We start from the raw sequence: 19,669 nt of genomic DNA, 5'->3' as shown, positions 1-19,669 counted from the left end.
AGGCCGGTGTTTCTTCTCAACGCGGCACATAAACGCCTCGATTGTTTTCTCGGCTTCTGGCGCTCAGTTCGAGGAAGTCGCTACTGAAACTTTAAATCTCTTTCTTCGCTCTGCCTCTGGATTCGGTTTGATGTCAAGATGTCAACTGAGAAACCCGAACACAGCGACTTCCCAGTTTGACATCAACGGGGACTATTCAGAGCTAGCTTATCTATGCTAATTATTTCACTTCCTTGATGAGGGACTATTAAGAAGATACTTTTAATATGCCTGCAGCTTTAAGCTCTGAACCGAGCTATGACTTCTGTGTGATTTGATGCCTAAAAGTTCTGGTTGCCGGGTGAGAAGAAGCAACGTTGAGGATGTCTGACAGCGCGGGCCTACTTAGACACGGACTGATGTCACGGCACGTCAAGCCGTGGACCTTTTTATCATGACCATCTGAGGGAAAAAAAAAAAATGCGTCTAGGCTTCACAGTCGTTATGACATCCAATGACCGTTTATCACTTTGCTGCTCTGTCGGGACGAGCTGTGACAAGTGATGAAAAACGCTATGTCAGAATATCTTTTCTCTCCGCTCGGAAAAGACAACCGCGTATGTGTTGACGAAATCCAACGTGTCCGCAGGAGAAGACCCGGAGATGAGACGAATGAGGACGGTAAAGAACATTGCTGACCTACGGCAGAACCTGGAAGAGACCATGTCCAGTCTTAGGGGGACGCAGATCAGCCACAGGTAGAACCTTTTTGCCATCGGTGTCAAACCCGAAGCCCGGGGGCTATATTGGGCCCATCACTTTATTTTATGTGGCCCTGGTGTAGTGAATCCGATATTTTACTTGTTCTATTATCACCGTCCTTGACTCAGTTCAATCTCTTCAGTCTCTCCATCATACCGATCCCACGGGACGATCCGCTTCAAATTATTAATGACGCTTCCCTCGATTACTACCCGCCGTGTTTCCCGCGTTTAATTAGCTCGCTCCCTTCACCTGCGAAACTTCCTTCGCTCGCCGCGTCGAAGCTATAGCTATCGTCGACACACTCCTCCCTCAGTCTATTATTCTGCCCGTTTTGGCCCATTTACCAAGGAAGATACCGGCGACAGCCATGACAGATGGCTTTCTGTGTTTGTTTTCTCGTTCTTATTTTCTCCCCCTCGGAGGCTTTCCCAGCCAGCCGTGATCAATACATTGTTTGGAGCACAGATTTTGGGTGGTCACTCGCCCGCTCCAAGAAAATAAGCCCGGTTAATGGGAAAATTTTAATAGCAGGAATGCGATAAGCGCTCCTTGCCAATTGAGTCCATGACAAAAGCCCGGTTGGACCAAACTAATCTCCCAACCCTGGATAAGAAATGGTGGTCATCACGCAAAGCAATTAATCAGCGTCACGCTTGCACGGACATGACAGTCATGTTCATCACTCTCTGTCACCATTTTGGGAGTCACCCTCTGTTATGTTCCCCAGGCCGTAATTCTTCTATTTACATAAATTTAAGCAAAATCTGAGCTTCCATCACTTCATTTTCATCCATTTGGAGATACACCTCGCTTATTTTCCCCGTCAGAGGCCGACACGATCTCGAAAGTATATATGAACGGCAAATTGTGTTTTTATTGTGTGATATGGCGTCACTTTTTTTTTTTTTTGTAGCTGTAGCAGGGCATCGCGTGTGTCACCAGTGTTTGTGTGTGTCGACATCAGTAGCTGTTGATCGAGATAAGATGTGAACACGGCTGCCATCGCTGCCCTTCTCGCGTAGCCACTCGGCGTCACGGCGGGGTCGCTCTTCCGACGCATGCTAGCCAATTATTAGTCTTCATTCATGTCTGTTCATTATTTGTACATTATTTGGGTTGTGAAGCTGTAATTTTTTCTCCCGCGAGCAAAATGGAGGATCGTTATGATATTAAGTCTGGGACAATAGAAGATTAATCATGATGGAGGCTTTGTGTAATTATCGCTAGAGGGTAATCCAATTTGACGGTAATTACGTCATTATTTTACGTTATGGGAGGGAACCAGAGTACCTGATGTACTTCCATTTGACGTCATGTTTCTATTAAATTGAACTTCACATTTGGATTTGATTCCGTTTGCTGAGATTCTCCGACTGTGACGATTGTCTGATTGTCTCGTGGGAGACTTTTTTTTTTTTCTTTTCTCCCCCCCGTCCTCCACTTTTCAAGTTAGCACGCTGGAAGAAGCAGCACTTTGGGAAGGTCACACAAACACATACACGAACTGAAACAGCATGCAGTTTGAAGTGTGTGTGTGTGTGTGTGTGTGTGTGTGTGTGTGTGTGTGTGTGTGTGTGTGTGTGTGTGTGTGTGTGTGTGTGTGTGTGTGTGTGTGTGTGTGTGTGTGTGTGTGTGTGTGTGTGTGTGTGTGAGCTCTCATGCTTGCTGACATCTTTTCACCTGTGAGTTGTGACCTTCACACAGGACTGCTCCTGATACGACTGTCATTTTGAAATTTCAGTCCATGCGAGGAATAAAAAATGTTTACAATCTTAGGTACTAAGTCAGAATCCGTTTTTTTTGCAGCACACTAGAGACCACCTTTGACTCAACCGTGACCACGGAAGTCAGCGGGCGGAGTCTCCCGGCCCTCGCCACCCGCTCCTCCCCCATGGCCTGGCGCCTCGGCCAAACGCAAACCCCGCGTCTCCAGGCGGGCGAAGCCCCCTCCATGCCCGGCGGTTACCCCGCAGCCAGGGCAGGCGCGGCGGGCGGCGCCACCGCCGCCCCCGCGGCGGGGCGCTACGGCGGCCACTCTGACCCCTCCAGGTTTGTGTACAGCGCCCCCCTGAGGCGATCGGCAGGGGCGCGGGGGGCGGAGCAAAGTGACAGGGGAGGAGGGCTGGAAGGAGGGAAGCAGATGGAGATGGCGGGGTACATGAGCGATGGGGACGTCCTGGGAAAGAACGGACGGATGGATGAGATCCCCAGCGGGTAGGAGGAATCGTGCTAACCATGTTAGCATATGCTAAACTTTCCACTCACATCTGTCATGTTCCTAAAAGAAAAAAATCTGCATGAAATTGATGGGTGATTGATCTCATTTGATTGATGGAGTTAAACATCCGTGGGATTTGAGACAAATTACTCGAGCGAGTCGTGACAGAAAGGTGATTTGCCATTTAATTAGCTTAATTAGCCTGTCGGCTAATCGTTCCCATGTCCTACCAGCCGCGTCTGATTGCCATCGGCGCTCAAATCCCAAGCACATATGCTAATTGTAAACATACTTTGACATAAAAAAAAAAAAAAATCTGTATAACTGTGAAATTGATTACCAAATATTCATCCAGGTTTTCTGTTCTTTCTCCTTTGGTAGATATCTAACAGATGGAGGTCTGCATTTGTACGCACGGAATACGGGCCGGGCAGCCGACGCGGCTTCTTCTCGAGAAGTCTCCCACCGAGGGAGCAAAGAGATCCAAGGCGACGTGGACAGGTAAGGACGAGATCTGTCTGTCCGTCAGTCAGTCCGTCGGGGTCATATCTGCGTGCGACCATGCGTTAAAACACGCGAGACCTGGCGGCAGGTTGAGAATAGTTGATTAACTCTCACCCGTCAGTTCGGACTCATCGCCCTGTCACGCTTGATACTTAAACGAGGAGACAGATGGGCCGAAAATAAATACGAAGCGTCTCTGTGTAACCGGCGTTATCGCCCGACTTTCGAGCGAGACGTCAACAGAAGAAGTGGGGGGAATATCACTTTTTCCCCACGAGGCCCTTGAACGTGACGAAGAAATATTGACGTCTGCCTTCAGTTGCATCCGAGCGAGAAAGAAGCCAAATGGGAATTTCATTCCCTTCTCGTCTTTTTTTGGCCCCCGTAGACAGCGGTGAGAATGAGTGGAAAAGAAAACGGTTCCCTTCAACACACAACGGCTTTAAGCAGCCTTCGGTGACATGTGTGATTGTCAGAAGCTTGCGCTGACACTTCCCACTGGCGGATGACAACGCTCAGCGGGGAATTCATTTCCCAAGCAATCATTCGACGGGATACGCCGTCTTAAGCGGAAATAACCTCGTGTTCGGTGACTTTGAGGGAACTCTTTCCCTTCAAAGTTACAGCCCGAATGTTGGTATCTGGCATTTTATGCTATTCGCTAATAAAGGCAGCGCTAAATATTTGTTTATCCGACACAATGCTGTTTAAAGAGGAAAAATTGCCGAGCATTGAAGTGTTTTCAAAGCCGCTTGCCGATTGTTGTTGTTCCTTTTGTTTTTTTGTTTTTTTTCTCCATTATGATCAAGAATCGGGCAAACACACATACAAAGACAAATATAAACTCACACAGCGGATAAACTTCATTCCCACGAGGCTCATTATGATCCAGACCTTATTTTTTTATTTATTTTTTTAAATAATGACCAGTGGCCAAGCAGTTGACTAAGACCATCTGTGGAGAAATTTCGCTTCCTGTGTCCAAGCGAATCAAATCTGTCTTTGAATCAGATCAGATATTTTGGACAGATATAATGTCAAAATACTTTTGTCCTCAAACCGAAGATTGCACTCGCGAGCATTTTTTTTCCATTCGCTCCCTGTACTCAGCAAATAAATAGCATATTTGTGGATTTATTTATTTTTTTAAAGCATGTGCACGTCTTCCTAAGAAGGATCACGACTGTCACAGAGCAGAACGCTGACAGTCGAGGTGAGCCGTAAGCAAGCGAGGAGATTTGGACGACGAGCCGCTTTGCTTCAACCGTCGTTTTAAGTTCACGTGTAGTTCAGTCCGACCCTGAGCGCCATTTGACGACGGAATTTCTCTCATATCTCACCTGAAACTAAAGTTCTGAACTTCTTCTTGCCAAAGTTTTACAAACTGTGATGATAATTGGACATCCTCGATTGGAGTCCCCAGCTGTGCCTTGTGTTTACGCAAATGTGGCTCCTTAGCGACACATGCTAATTAAGCATCTATTTATTCAGAAAGACTCGAGATTTCCTCCACTTGTAATTTGCTGCCGCTCGCCTCCGGAATCGTTCTCAACATTTCCGATAGCTATCCCGCACGTGTCGCATTAACATCTGAATGGGCAGTGAAAGCAACGTCAAAATCTTTTTGGTAGCCGATGCTAACTTCAGGACTCGTGCTAGCAATACGGGAGTGTCTTGTAGTATTAAAAATTCAGAAGTCTGACTCAATGTGATTTACAGGAAATGCGACGATGAGTCAAGTTAAAGTGACATAAGATGGTATTAAAATATCCTGAGCCAGACTGTAGTGAATATTTAAGACATTTTCTACATGTTTTTTTTTTCATGCACTGGTCACCAAATAAATAAAATAAAGATAAATAATTATCAACAATTTTATTGTTATTTAATATTAATTTCATGTGCCAAGTGAAAGAAAGAGTGGACAGAAGGCTGTTTGACCCTTTGACCCCTGCTACCACCAAATCCGTCCTTTCATCTACACTGCCAAAAGTGAGCATGATTTGGCAGACGGAATTCTCGAGGCTTTCTTTGTTTTCAGTTCAGGTCGACAATGTATTTTGCTGGTCCAAAATTGTGACGTCAGTGTTTCCGCCTCCTCCCCTTGTCGTTGGACGGCTCAATATTTTGTCGACGTCTTGTTCTGCATTGCAGCAAAAAAGCTTTTGGTCGACTTGAAAAAGTACAACGGGGACAAGGTCAATGTGTTGATTGAATCCAATGCCGATATTTTGCCTCTCGTGATGTCATCAACTGGTACCCTCTGAGTGCTCCAACGCTATTTGCGAGCAATATCAAAATGCATCATTATGCATCAGATCACTTTTTGGCAAAGACAGAACTGTCATCTGCCTTCGTTTGGCTCGATTCCACATCGTCGAGCTCCCTTAATTAACCCTCGACGACGAGCCGCTGACGGCACGTCTCCGAAGGGGCCGGCCTGCCCGTACCGGGTTGGGGGGGAAGGATGGCGGCGATGGCGGAGGAGGGATGGGAGGAGCTGCAGGGGGGGGGGGGGGGACGGTGAAAGTGGAACAGTGAAGTCGTCCTTTTCTTCCTCTTCTTGCCATTCCCTCCCCGGACTCTCGCTCGATTCACAACTAGACGGGACCAGGACGGGATCACCGTTAGAGGTGAGTTGACAGGACAGGTGGAAGTGTTTGGGTCTCACTTTTGGAGTCGAGCATTGCTTTGGCAAGCTGTTAAAAGAGAGGAGGAGTGAAAAAAAAAAAAAAAAGGAAGTGTCAAATCTTTCTGCATCCTTTGAGAACGACGCGTTCTGCTCGCCTTCTCTGAAGAGTAATTGCGCAAGCTCAGCGGCATTAAATCGGATTACGGTGCGGGTAAATGAGGATGTGAGCTTTTCATTTGTTGATGTGTGTGTCCATGTGTGTGTGTCCGGCTATAATTAGTCTGCCATATTTTAGACTAACTCGATCAAAAAAGTGTCCGTTGATCCCGAGCCAGCTCGCTGGATGGAGCTGATTACCTGAAGCCAATTCACTCCCATTCATTTTTTTTTTTTTAATCCGTCTGCCAAATTGCACCCTTGTCATGTCTGTTGTTCGATTTATTCTAAGGCCCATAGTGTCAAAATATTCCTAAAATGTTCCTTTTTTCTGATTTAACTGTTGTATGGGTAATCAAATCCCATCAGAGGAAATATTGTGTTCTTATTTCAATTTCCTCAAAACAAAACAAAAAAAATCCAATTTATCTTCATGATCATGTGTAATCATCGCTGTTGGTATTTTGTTTGTGCTGTTATTAGCATTTTTTTTTTCTCATCCCGGGCAAGCTGCTTGCAGTAAGGACCCGAGTCAGCTCGCTGAATATTGCATGAGATAACGTTTGCATGGCTGAGTGGCGTCACGGCGATGGGAAATAGACATTGGGAGACTTTGTTTATTTAAGTCTTTGACATCCTTCGCCCTGTTGCACACTGAATCGAAAAAAAAAATGTTTTTTGATGCGTCCTAAGTGTTTAACACACTCTCTGCACACCTGAAGCTAATATCCTCTGCAGCGTTTCCGCTGGATATTGCTAGCTCATAGTTAATTTAAGACGCAGAATTGCCGCCCTCGCCGGCAGGTTATCGAGTTCACCCGCTGTGACGCGGTTTCTGAACGCGCTCGTTGGAGCTAAGCCAAATCTGTCAGAAGCATCTCGGCGCATCCAGGGAGTCGGGCTATGAAATATTCAACCCGTTTGCTCCGGCGGGTGGGCTCTCGGGAGGATGGCTGCCATTTATGCGTGTGGTCTTCTTGTTTTGTCAGAAGCAGAGTCGGTCGGGGATGTTGTTCCTCGGCAGTGTCGAGTTATCTATCGTTTTTGGTTCCTATTTGATATTGGTCGTAAATGGCGTTAAAATAATACAAAAAATACATAAAAATAAGTTAAAATCGAACTTTGACGTCTATATACGTCAATGGTAGCGAATGAGTTAAAATCTGCATCAGTTTTGCGATTTGTTGCGTTTCACTGCGGTTTACTGATTAACATAAGATTCTATGATTTAATGTGCAGCGAAAGTTTTCACCTTAGGTATTTTTATGCTAACAAACCCAAGTCACGTTGGGTCAAATTGGGTCAGCACATTTGGCCCCATCTGGCTTTTTGTGTCAATCACACATTGAAGTCTCCTCCATCTCAAGGGAGGACGAGTCAGAGTGCACTTCAAGGCGTCTTTGGAACTGAAATGTCGAAGCAGACACAAAATCACAAAAGGGATGTCTCAAAAAAAAAAAAAAAAAAACATAAGACAGGAAATGATGAAAGACCCAAAAGTTCCTCGCATTTTCTCAAAAATAAAATCCACTTTTCCGGCAGCTGGGACGACAGCAGCTCGGTGAGCAGCGGCCTGAGCGACACCTTGGACAACATCAGCACCGACGATCTCAACACGTCTTCCTACTCGGCCGTTGGTTCGTCGCGTAAAAGCAAAGGTGCCCAGGTGAGGAGCCGACATTGAAAATCTACTCACAATGAAAAAGTTTTTTTTTTTCCCCGGTGCTCTGTTCTGCCAAGTCTTTCTTACTCCTCATCGAAGACACTCCGCTGTTGCTAGGGAGACGGCATGGCCATCTGTCAAGGAAAGGCGATTGCTGATCTGAGTGTTTGTTTTGTGTAGGTGTGTTTTGTGCATGAGCTTCCCAAAGGAGAAGATCTGGTCAGTCCAAAGATAGTTCTAACTTCACACCTCGCTTCGTCTTTTGTTTGCCTTCCTACCTGCCTTATGTTTTTTTTTTGGTGTGGTGGATGAATAATTCACAAGCAGAAGTTTCTTCATCTATGAATATGTTGCTTTGACTCACTGAAGATCTGGAGTCAAACTTTTCATTCATTTTTTGATAATCAGTCCTCAGATAGTCCTCAGAGGACAACCAGATATGTATTGGGACATTTTCCAATCTGGTTTTCTTATTTCTACTCCAGTCCCAGAAAACCAGTAAGTCCAAGCATGCCGATCAGGAGGTGAGCAGCAGTTGGGTCGGAGCCGAGGACCTGAAAAAGGTGGACGAGGAACTCGACGCAAGCATGGACCCCAACGCCGGCTCGTCCCGCTGGAAGCCTTCCTCGTCATCATCTTCCCAAGCCCAGGGCCAGTACGAGGACGCGAGTCAGAAGGCCACAACGTTGGCCCAGATATCCCAGACTGGCTCACTGAGAAGGGGCATGACAGCCCAGGTTGGCATCACGCCGCCCAGGACAAAAAGTTCTTCTGGCTCACACAAAACAGCAGGTAAACGTTAGATGTCTTGTTTTATGTAAAAAAAAGGGTATCTGAACAGGGGTGTGTAGACTTTTCCTATCTGTATTTCAAGAGTTTTCAATTGCTGGTAGGTTTTGAGTCGATTCAGCAGAATTCCTATTTGTGCTGGGTCAAAAAATCCGATGAGATGTTTTGGGATTTATGCTAAATACGCTTTATGGAAAATTGACAGGCAAGACCGATGACGCCAAGGCGTCGGAGAAAGGGAAGGTGTCCTCCAAGGGTTCTTCCTGTATCCAACGCTCCCCCTCCGACGCTGGGAAGAGCAGCGGAGATGAGGGCAAGAAACCCCCGTCTGGAATCGGACGCCCGCCTACCACGAGTTCTTTTGGATTCAAGAAGATCCCTGGTCCGAGCGGGACCGTAATCACCTCCAGCGGTGCCACGCTGGCAAGCGGCTCAGCCACCCTGGGCAAGGCGCCCAAATCATCAGCTGCCCTGGGAAAAGGCACGGGCATCGGTGGCGTGCGGAAAACCAGCCTGGACGGCTCCCAACCGCAGGACGACGGTATCCTGCTCAGTTGCGGAGGCTCCAAAGTGTCCCTCCAGTACCGCTCTCTACCCAGACCGGCTAAATCGTCCAGCGGGGTCGCGGCGGGGCGCGGCGGACACCGCTCCAGCTCCAGCAGCATCGACTCCAACGTCAGCGGCAAGTCCGCCGGCGGTGCGGCGGCGAACCAAGTCAAACGCAGAGACGCCGGAAAGGTGTGCTCCGATCGTTCCAGTCCCATCAATATGAACCAGACCGACAAGGAGAAAGTGACGGAGCAGGAACCGGGATTGTCCACTTCGCCCAAATCCAGCCCGACCTCCACTTCGGCTGGCCAGACAAGCCTCAGGCAGCCGAGCTCCAAGTACCCTGACATCGCGTCCCCGACTTTCCGCAGGTCAGCCACCCAAAAAAAACATCCTCACACTCGCATTTTGTCTTTATCCATATTTTTGGAAAAGTCAAATTGACATATTTTGAGCAGAGAGGGGAGGGATGAGCAGTTCCAACCAAATAAGGGAAAATGAAATAGACACAGATTGCAAACACAGATTTGTTTTTTTTGCTCACGGGAGAGTTTTATGGCCACATTGCCGTCAAGGACCATTAAATGGAGCTCTTCTTCACATGCGATAAAATATATTGTTACCCCCGTGATGAATGAGCTGGGCTTTCATTCAAGGCAGACGTATCCAATGAAGCGTTCTTTGATCGGAGCAGACAGCAGACAGGAGTTTCTCGCAACGCCAATCTCCTGCTCATTTAAAAACCCGTACTCGGCACGCATGCCCCGACGTGTCCGTCCCATCTTATCTGTCAAGCCGGCTTCTTTTTTTTTTTTTTTGTCCATCTGCATGGAGTTATATGCTACTCAGTAGCGTCACCTGTCTATTTGCTGTGATTGCTTTCGCCGCATGCTAAGTAGCAAGATGGCCGCCGACAAGCCGAGTTTTGGTTGAGGAGGTGCTGACTTATTTCTATGCTCTTAGCGTTCTTACAAAATGGCCGCCTATTGAGCCTTTCTAAATGACTGCACCCACCTATCTACCCCCCCAGATTGTTTGGCACCAAAGCCAGCAGCAAGGCCAGCTCCCCGGGCACGCCCGACTCTGGCAAATGCCCCTCAATCCTGGGCAGCCCGCACGGTACTCTGGCGAGGCAGGCCAGTCTGGACTCGCCCTCTTCCGGCACGGGGAGTCTGGGCGGCCTGAGCGGAGGCAGCAGCCCGCTGTACGGCAAAGGCCCGGACCTCCTTTGCGGCGACTCGCCCGCCTCCAGCCCGGCCTCTGGCCTCTCGCTGCCGTCCAACGCTCGGCCCTGGCCTGCCTGTGGCTCGTCCGCCGGCAGCAAGGATACGTTGAGCTGCCAAAGCATGAGCAGTCTGCACACGAGCTCTGAGTCCATTGATCTGACTCTGGGCCACCACGGGCCCAAGGTTACGAGAACCGGCAGTGTCAAGTCCACCCTGTCCGAGGGGTAAGATTAGGCTGAACGTATGCATTCCTTCAAAACGTTAATGTGGACAAAAAGCGAAACATCTAGGCATGGTTTTCATATTTTAAGTTCAAATAATTGCCTTCATTAAATTATCCGCTTTATTTTTAAGCTAGCGCAGTGATTCCCAAGCATATTATTATTATTATTATTTTTATTTATTTTTAATTCAATGTTTTACCAGGTAAGCCAATTGAGAACATTTTCTCATTTACAATGGCGACATGTCAATATTGACCGGCAGAGCAGTTTAAATCTCATTCATCAGATGACAGAATATAAATAACGAGCAGAAACCGTAAATGTCCAAATATTGTCAAATTTCAATTTTTTTTTTCTAAACAATCTGATGTAAACATTTATGACTAGCAAGTTTGCTAGTTTGGGAAACACTCCTCTAGCTATATAGCTCTACATTCGGTATCCATTTTCACCTATAATTATTTTTACTGCTTTTCTCATTATGTAATCTCAAGTGGCGTGTGTAAAAAAATTTTTTTTTTTTCATCTAACATCCTGTGTCTTAACAGCATGCCTCTTGACAGAAACACACTTCCCAAAAAGAGACTGAGGTATCGAAAGTTTGTAGCCAGATTTGTCTTGAATATTATTGCACGCAAATCGCATGGGAAGGACTAATTTGCTATAATTCGCATGGGAATATTTAATCCAAAATTTATTTTTCTTTCTTTTTCTATATACACCATTCGCGCATGGTTAGCATTTTATGTTTGGGATTACATGCTATGTGTCTCCATCTCATGAGCCCACCAACAACAACAACAACAAAAAAAGCTGGTTAGTAATAAGCAGAACATTCTAGAACGTCACGGTCAACCAACACGTGCACGGAGGTAACTAGTTGAGTTCACAAGGTTCCATTTGAAAAGCGCCACATATGCAGCATGTGCAGTGAAGCCAGGATATATGTGACAAGCGTATTAATGAGGACTTTGCAAGGAGACCGCTGCTGAAAAGTGGACGAGCGTAAACTCAATTATCATCCACCCGGGGGATTAAATAATGTCAACGTGCGATAAGATGGCCCCCTTCTGCTGCTCGGCCTATCAGAACCAGGAAGAGCGTTTCTGGAAGTGTATGCTGGTGCATGCTTGAGTTATGCCTGCATTGTATGCTTGGTTTGAATGCTTTTGCACTCATCGCTGATCACTTTCGTTGCGAACCGAAACCGTCAGCTGCCTAAACTAGTTCCGGTTTGGATTCCAGGTACCCGCCGTCATCCAGGCCCCATGAAGACGGCATGGAGTGGCTCAGGTCGCACTCGACGGGGGGGCTTCAAGACTCGGGAAGTCAGTCGCCAATGTCCCCACCTGGAGCCTCTTCTAACACTACTGGAAAATACCACTATTCCAACCTCTGTGAGTCTAAAAACTTAAATGTTCAATTTTTGCAAATAATCATGTAACCACGAGTGTCTGTCTACATGTGATGCTGCACCGTTTGTGTTTGAATAACCATAGCTTAACCGCATAAATGCTATTTGCTAGCCTATCGATGGCATTTCCCATTCTGTGTTAGCATTTAGCTCGCACACTACAGGTGCTGTATGAGAGATTTCTTGGCTAGCCTGTCAATGGTATTTCCCATTATGTGTTAGCATTTAGCTAGCACTCTGCAGGTGATGTATGAATGATTTCAATGGCATTTGTCATGATGTGTTAGCATTGAGCTGGCACACTAAAAGTGATGCATGAGCGATTGTGAAGGATTTGCAAGAGTGAACACAAATATTGTCTCGTCTCTTTAGTGAGCCCGACTCACATGGGTCAGTACAACTTGCCGCCGGGCAGTAGCAGCAGCAGCATGAGCCGCTCCAACAGCATCCCCGCCCAGGACTCCTTCGACCTATACGGCGAGGGGCACCCATTGGGCGGCAGCGCCACCTCCCTGGAAGACCGCCCACGCGGCATCAGCCGTTCGGGCTCCTTCCGGGACAGCACCGACGAAGGTGGGCCCGCTGTTGACCTCGGCCGTTAGAATTAATGTAAAGGTTCCGCAAAGGCCCATCTGTCATCAAGTTCTTTAATAGCCCATTTAATGACCCTTGCGCAAGAGTTGCCTCGGAGGTCGGGATGCTCTCTTTTATTGGAGCCCGTCATTACATCCTTACAGAGGGCAGCTTTTTAACAAGCCCGACGGGTTTTCCCAACTCCAGCTATTATTCACGATGACATAGAACGAAGAACAAAAAAGTCAAGAGGAGGAGAACTGTAAACGTCGAAATTAGTTTTAGTGGAACGCTGAGATTTTTTTTTTCTGTCCTCGCAGTACACGGTTCTTCGTTGTCGTTGGTGTCCAGCACGTCTTCGCTCTACTCCGCAGTAAGTATCTTTTTAATCTTCTTCGGTGTACCATCGCCACGGAAACGAGATTTTTAGACTTCAGTCAATAAAGTAAACAATAAAAGAGTCTAATAGGGCGAGTTTCATTACTTGCCGGGCATTCTTTCAAAATGCTTTTGCCGATTAGTTTGACGGGAATGTATTGATTACGCTCGCAGCCCGCATTGGACTGACATAGATGATGGATGTGCTGCAAAGTTTTCATCCAGGTGGAAGCTTTTTTTTTTTTGTTTTTTGTTTTTTCACTCAATTGAGTTTGTAGGCTTGATTTGATCCACAGCAATTTTCCATCACTTGAATGTCACAGATTTTTTGTTTTTTTGTTTTTTTTCCCAACAGACGGAGGAGAAGGCGCATTCGGAGGTAAGAGAGTTCTAGCATTTTTATTTTTTTTTTTGATGATGTGCATGCACCGAGATGACGTTGAGCAGAACAGCAATCCCGCCACTCCATTTCCGTCATTATTTTTTTTATTTTCCCCATTCCTTGTTTTTGTCTTCCTGTTGTATTTTTATTTCCATTCATATTGGATCAAACGGTCATGTTGAATATAAAAAAATATATATATATATCGCTTGCTAACCATGCTAACGGGCAACGTGACCTCTAATAACCTCTGTCGCCTCATCTTGTGTGATGCAGGCATGCGGCATAGTGTTAATTTTGACTTTTCTCTTTTCAATCAAGGGCCAAACAGTCCAAAATTCCACGGTAATCCCCCCCACACATTTTATCTTCATTTTTTTTTTTCCCCCCCTCTACACAGTGCCAGCATGTAACTGTATGGGTTATTTTTTTTTTTTTATCCAAGCTATCAAAATGGACACTGCAGTATTTTTGATGAATAATTCCACTTTTTTGTTCCTAAACCAGCAAATCAGAAAACTGCGGCGGGAGTTGGATGCTTCTCAAGAAAAGGTCGCGACCCTGACGTCCCAACTATCTGCCAATGTGAGTTTGTTTCCTTCCCATCACAACTGGGATTTGCATGATAACGCAGAAAAGCTTTCCCTGTATATTATAAATCTTTGCGACATCCGCAAAAGCCTTTTGAAACTTTTGAGCCTTTTTTTTTTTCCACTTGTTTGCTTTCGGTGCCGTGTGTGTTTTATATAGTGCGACATTTTCCTCGGCGTTTTGAGAGGATTTGTTTAAGCCGACGACTCACTCGGAAAAAAACACTCGGGGATAAAAAAAAACAAAACAACAGCGTTGTCGTGTTTACATTCACAAATTGATCGACAATATAACTCGGCTCAGCTCGGGAAAGCTCCAACTTGCTCCTTGCTTTTGTCTTCGCTCGACTGCAAAATGGTGTCAATTTCAAGTTAAATACAACTGAACTATCGGCGTTGAGTCTTTTGCGACCACTAGAGGGAGCCAGACATTCTTTAAAAAACTGATCTGCTATGCTACAACTGATTTTTACCTTATGGATCAGGTTGTATCGGGTTTCCACGCTCTTCAGGGTCTTCTTTTTGCTGTTCTTGGACTAGCGGTGGTTGAGTAGTGCGTCTGAGTCTGATATATGTCCTCGCTCTCCGCCCCCCCACCCCACCCACGCCTCTTGCGTCGGCGTCCTGGCAGCACTAACGCTAATAACTTTACCTCATTCACGCCGCCGCTTCGGCCCTTTATCAACTTCAACCAACGGCAACGCTGGGGGACGGGTTCGAGAAACAAGACAGATGGTTCCGTCACGGGGCAACACCTCGAGCGGCAAAGAGGGGGTTGAATTGCGAAACACAGGCAGATGTTACAGAATAAGTCGAAAGATTTGTTTTTCCTTGCCTATGCTTTTTTTTTGTATGAAGAAAATTGTATTGAGGTAGCAGATTTGCCATCGGTCTTCTCCTCAGTCTCCTCGTACAAAGTTGAGATGATTTTTGATTAGATTTTTGCGTTGCCGCAAGGTGTTTCCTGTCAATGCTTGACATTCCGCTGATTCGCAGCAGCTCTGACAGGAGTCTCCGGGTCGCTATCTAATCGCGATCACTCGGCAGATCGGCGAAGAAAAATAACTTTAGACGCACCTCAGACCAGGTATATAATTCAGAGATATCAGACAATCGTAATTAACACGGCCAAAAAACAGTGTAATGATTTCTTTCGATACCACAAGATGGCGCCAAAGCATTTCTTGAATCTCCTTAAATCACGTCAACTTCTCAAGATGCAATTAAGATGCTTTAGGGAGTTGCAGTCGTGATCTTACACTATAAAAAATAAATAAAATAATATAAATAATAAAATAAAAGGAAATAAAATAATACATATAACAAATATAAATAATAAAATAAAATAAAAATAAAGGCTGTGTCTGTGTCTTTCCGCTTCTGCAGTCTCACCTGGTGGCCGCCTTTGAGAAGAGCCTGAGTAACATGACGTGTCGCCTACAGAGTCTTACCATGACGGCCGAGCAGAAGGTGCGTGGACATCACTTTACACACCCAGTTGGAGTCCAAAAAAAAGCAGACCCCCCCCAAAAAAACTCACGATGCTTGGCTTGTTCGCACAGGAAACCGAATTGGTAGAGCTTAGGGAGACAATCGAATCACTGAAGACTCAAAACACCGACGCCCAGACAGCCATCCAGGTGGCGCTCAACGGCCCCGATCACTTCCATAAAGGTAATCATATCAATCGACCCAATTATAATAAACACACCAATAATAATTTCCATACTTTGTCCAGACCTGCGTATCAGACGTCAGCACTCATCCGAAAGCATGTCGAGCATCAACAGTGCGGCCAGCCACTCCAGCATGGGCAGCATGGGCAAGGATGCCGAGGACAAGAACAAGAAGAAGAAGAAGAACTGGGTGTGTAGAACACTGTTTTTTTTTTATCAATATTCCAATTGAGTGTTGATAAGTGCTTGTTGACTCTCTGGGGCTAGTTGAGAAGTCCAAGCAGAGGTGGCAAACACTTTAGCGAGTGTGAAAGTGCTTTTAGGAAAGCACTTAATCCCATGTACAAACCCAAAGGAAGGCCCAAAGCCCCCCCAGATACAGACTTATTCTTTTAATGTGGACCTTTACTTCTGTCGCCTCCTTGGTGGCTGTTTTTATTTTTTTTATGCTTAGTCGATGCCACTTTGCAGTCTCTGCAGTTGCTAAATTGGGCTCATTAGTACTAAATGCATATTAGCACCTAATTAAAGTCGCAATGAATGATTCATTTGTACAAATATCGCCTCGGCGCGCTAGTGAAGCTGGAAAATGCAATGAGTCGACGGCCTCGTCTGACCCTTGAGAGACAAATGTGTGTGTGTGTTTTGCATCTTCAGGTGGCTGATTCCATCCCGGCTCAGGTCAGTTGTGTCCCTTGAACGTGTGTAGTAGTTCTCCCCCGACCCTCCCATTAGTTTCCCTCTTTTTCCCCCCTCTAAAATCAATCTATCTTTCCTGGAAACATCAGCATGGATACGGCTGCCCCATCATTGCCTGTTAAGAGAAAAAAAAAAAAAAAAAAAAAAGCTGAGTCACCTTTCTTGCCCTCATTTCATTCTCTACTTACAGCCTTTATATTTGACTTCCTCTTACTTCCACCAGCAGTCAGCATTGCTTGGAAAAAAAAAAAAAAAAAAAACAGCACGGCGTACCCTCTTGATTTTTAGCGAGGTTGCCGCGAAGGTGAGACTGACCCCCCCCCACCCCCCTGCCCTCGTTTCTATTTATGTCGCGCAGCTCCGAAGTTCCTTCAAGCACGCCTTCAGCAAGAAGAAGACCAAGTCGCAGTCGTCCCACGACGAGATGGAGGAGATGAGCGACTCTCTGCCGTCCTCGCCCAAACTGCAGCACGACAACCGTCAGGGCAGCGTCGCCACGTTGCGCTCGTCGCCGTCCACCACCGAGTGAGCTTCCGCTCGTATTCTCACCTCCACGATTTATTTTTTCTTCTTAGTCATCTCTATCCTTATTTTGCTTTTCTCCAAACGCTTACTATTCTTTCATTTTCTTATTTCTCTTCCACCTTCACTTATCCACTCCCTTGAACTTTTTTTTATTTATTTTTTTATTTCTTGTGACATCCCTTCCTCCTCCCTTCCACGTGCCTATGCAATAGCGAGTCCTCCTCCGTTTGGACGCCAAAGAAAAAGCTAAACGGTCACGTGGTCTACAAGCACCGATCTCGGTACACCATCCCGTGTGTGCGTGTTTGTGTGACTTTGTCGAAACAGGTTGCCTTCACGGCAAATTCAAATCAAGCATGTTTAAGCGTGTGTGCAGAGCAAGTCGATGCAGTGTGCTCGAGACCAATCGTTAACAATCGATATTTGTCGATCATCTAATCAGTCGGCATGTCATTTTTTTCGCACACTTTGACAACGCCAAGCTTTCACATCCCTTGGTTCCTTTCAAGCTTCCATTTTGTATTTGTCGTGTATTCGTAACCCCGCCCCTAAAATGACAACCCCCCTCCCCTACCTACGCTAGGCTGTGCGAGTGCACCGAAGCCGAGGCCGAGATCATTCTGCAGCTCAAGAACGAGCTGAGGGAGAAAGAGCTCAAGCTGACTGACATCCGGCTGGAGGCGTTGAGTTCCGCCCACCACCTGGACCAGATCCGGGAAGCCATGAATCGCATGCAGGTGAGGTCATGAAATGATCGAAAGCACAGAATAAAATTACTTAAAAAAAGGTAAAAATAAAATAATAGCTTTCTCATAAATTTCAATTCTTCCTAAATAAATTCTACCAGTTCTTCAAGACAAAATGCAAATGCGTTGAAATTCAATGTTAAATATAACTGAACTGTACCTCGACAGTAGTTCTTTCAACTACCACTAGAGGGAGCTTCTCTTACTTGAGATTGTGTCTCCCTCACTGAGCAGAATGAGATCGAGACGTTAAAAGCGGAGAACGACCGCCTCAAGTCCAGCGGCAGCGCCACGCCGACCGCCACTCCCGCCAAGACGGCCCGGCCGCCCTCGGAGACATCCAGCACGTCCTCGTCCTCCTCGCGCCAGTCCCTGGGCTTGTCTCTCAACAACCTCAACATCACCGACACCATCATGTCAGGTCAGTTGAGCATCAGCCGGAGCGGACGCGTCAGGCCCGATCAACTTTGGCAGCCTGACATTTGTTCGGAGGTGTGAGAACACGCACACACACACTAAAAAAAAAAAAAAAAGTCCCTATCGTTGACCTTTTGGCCAAAGCAACCAGAACACGTTTACCCGGCAGTCTGCAAAAGCCAATTAGAACGAATTTTGTGACTGAAATGCGATTTTATTGACATTTTCCACATGCTTTACCTCCTTTTGAAAAGTCATTGGCGTCCTCCAGCTTGCAAGGGTCGTGTAATTAAAAAAAAAAAAAAAAAGCAAAGCTCTCCTCCGAGGAGCGGCCTTTCTCCTTATTTGATGCTGGGATGAGCGAGAGCAGTGAGGCGTTTGAGGACCGGTGGGCCGGCGGGGCGTTATCGCCCCAGCACAGCGCCCGATACGATGTCGGGATGCCAGATGAATACTAAGCACGTTCCGTCCAAAATGAAGACGAGAGATTCATACCGACTTCTCTTTGGCCTTCAGATATTCTGCTTGACGACAGCTACGAAGGGAACCTGCGCAAAGAAGGCCGCAGCGTGCGGATAGTGGTCAACATCAGCAGCGGGCCGAGCACTACCAAGGTTGTTATTTCATAATATTTATTCGTATTATTATTTCGACTTAACGCCTGGAGGAATGTTTGAACAGGGAACGCAAATGCAGGAGTACCTGATTGGCTCCATAGGTGTGAGTGGGAAAACCAAGTGGGACGTCCTAGATGGAGTGATTAGACGCCTCTTCAAGGTAAACAAGAAAACAAACCAATGGATTTTTTTAATTATTTTTCATTATTTTACTTTAAAAGGCTCATTTTACGATTAAAATCGGTTGCAGGAGTACGTATTTCGGGTGGACCCGGTGACCAGTCTGGGCCTGAGCTCGGATAGCATCGTCTGCTACAGGATGGGCGAGGTGGTCCGCTCCCATTCCTCCGAAGTGCCTGAGCTGCTACCCTGCGGCTACCTAGTGGGCGAGAGCAACGTCATCAAGGTCAACCTTAAAGGTTTGAACCGCCCCATCACATTTCAGGAAGACAAACACTAGTGTGTGACATGTGCGCCCCCTGGTGGCAGGCGTGAAGGACAGCAGCATAGACAGCCTTGTGTTCGACACGCTCATCCCCAAGCCCATCATCCAACGGTACCTCAATTTATTGATGGAGCACCGTCGCATCATCCTTTCGGGGCCCAGCGGCACCGGCAAGTCCTTTCTGGCCGCCAAGCTGGCAGAGTTCATCATTTCCCAGATGGGCCAGGAAGTCACCGAGCACAACGTCGCCAGCTTCAATGTGGACCAGAACTCCAGCAAGGTGCGTCAAAAAAAGCATCTACATGTATGAAAACAAAAGACAGTCTGGATCAGATTAAAGGCATTTCCATTTACCTTATTTTTCGGACTATAAGGCGCACCAGACTATAAGGCGCACTGTCGGTTTTTGAGAAAATTATAGGTTTTTAGGTGCGCCTTATAGTCCGGAAAATACGGTATTCCAATCGGGAAAGAGTATTTGACATACTTCCTCTTTTCTCTT

General features: G+C 46.4%; 1 protein-coding gene across 3 annotated transcripts in view; it reads left to right on the top strand.

The window, feature by feature from the left end:
- Positions 1 to 19,669, top strand: part of nav3 (neuron navigator 3) — a 57,795-nt gene that overhangs the window by 35,591 nt on the left and 2,535 nt on the right. The window contains exons 10-34 of one of the 3 annotated variants that reach the window (XM_085902509.1): positions 629 to 737; positions 2,551 to 2,958; positions 3,344 to 3,463; positions 7,797 to 7,920; positions 8,403 to 8,709; positions 8,912 to 9,626; positions 10,286 to 10,705; positions 11,951 to 12,102; positions 12,492 to 12,692; positions 13,013 to 13,065; positions 13,426 to 13,449; positions 13,774 to 13,797; positions 13,960 to 14,037; positions 15,429 to 15,512; positions 15,605 to 15,716; positions 15,781 to 15,908; positions 16,376 to 16,399; positions 16,776 to 16,942; positions 17,137 to 17,223; positions 17,526 to 17,679; positions 17,923 to 18,109; positions 18,622 to 18,719; positions 18,787 to 18,882; positions 18,973 to 19,141; positions 19,212 to 19,447. In XM_085902509.1, the coding sequence (XP_085758635.1) occupies positions 629 to 737; positions 2,551 to 2,958; positions 3,344 to 3,463; positions 7,797 to 7,920; positions 8,403 to 8,709; positions 8,912 to 9,626; positions 10,286 to 10,705; positions 11,951 to 12,102; positions 12,492 to 12,692; positions 13,013 to 13,065; positions 13,426 to 13,449; positions 13,774 to 13,797; positions 13,960 to 14,037; positions 15,429 to 15,512; positions 15,605 to 15,716; positions 15,781 to 15,908; positions 16,376 to 16,399; positions 16,776 to 16,942; positions 17,137 to 17,223; positions 17,526 to 17,679; positions 17,923 to 18,109; positions 18,622 to 18,719; positions 18,787 to 18,882; positions 18,973 to 19,141; positions 19,212 to 19,447 (4,277 nt within the window). The remainder of the gene's footprint in view (positions 1 to 628; positions 738 to 2,550; positions 2,959 to 3,343; positions 3,464 to 7,796; positions 7,921 to 8,402; positions 8,710 to 8,911; positions 9,627 to 10,285; positions 10,706 to 11,950; positions 12,103 to 12,491; positions 12,693 to 13,012; positions 13,066 to 13,425; positions 13,450 to 13,773; positions 13,798 to 13,959; positions 14,038 to 15,428; positions 15,513 to 15,604; positions 15,717 to 15,780; positions 15,909 to 16,375; positions 16,400 to 16,775; positions 16,943 to 17,136; positions 17,224 to 17,525; positions 17,680 to 17,922; positions 18,110 to 18,621; positions 18,720 to 18,786; positions 18,883 to 18,972; positions 19,142 to 19,211; positions 19,448 to 19,669) is intronic. The other 2 variants (XM_085902507.1, XM_085902508.1) reach the window with 2 other exon arrangements.

The sequence above is a fragment of the Syngnathus leptorhynchus genome, chromosome 21, assembly GCF_054491065.1.
Source record: "Syngnathus leptorhynchus isolate UIUO chromosome 21, UIUO_Slep, whole genome shotgun sequence".
Classification (NCBI taxonomy): domain Eukaryota; kingdom Metazoa; phylum Chordata; class Actinopteri; order Syngnathiformes; family Syngnathidae; genus Syngnathus; species Syngnathus leptorhynchus.
This window is presented reverse-complemented; position numbering and strand designations above follow the sequence as displayed.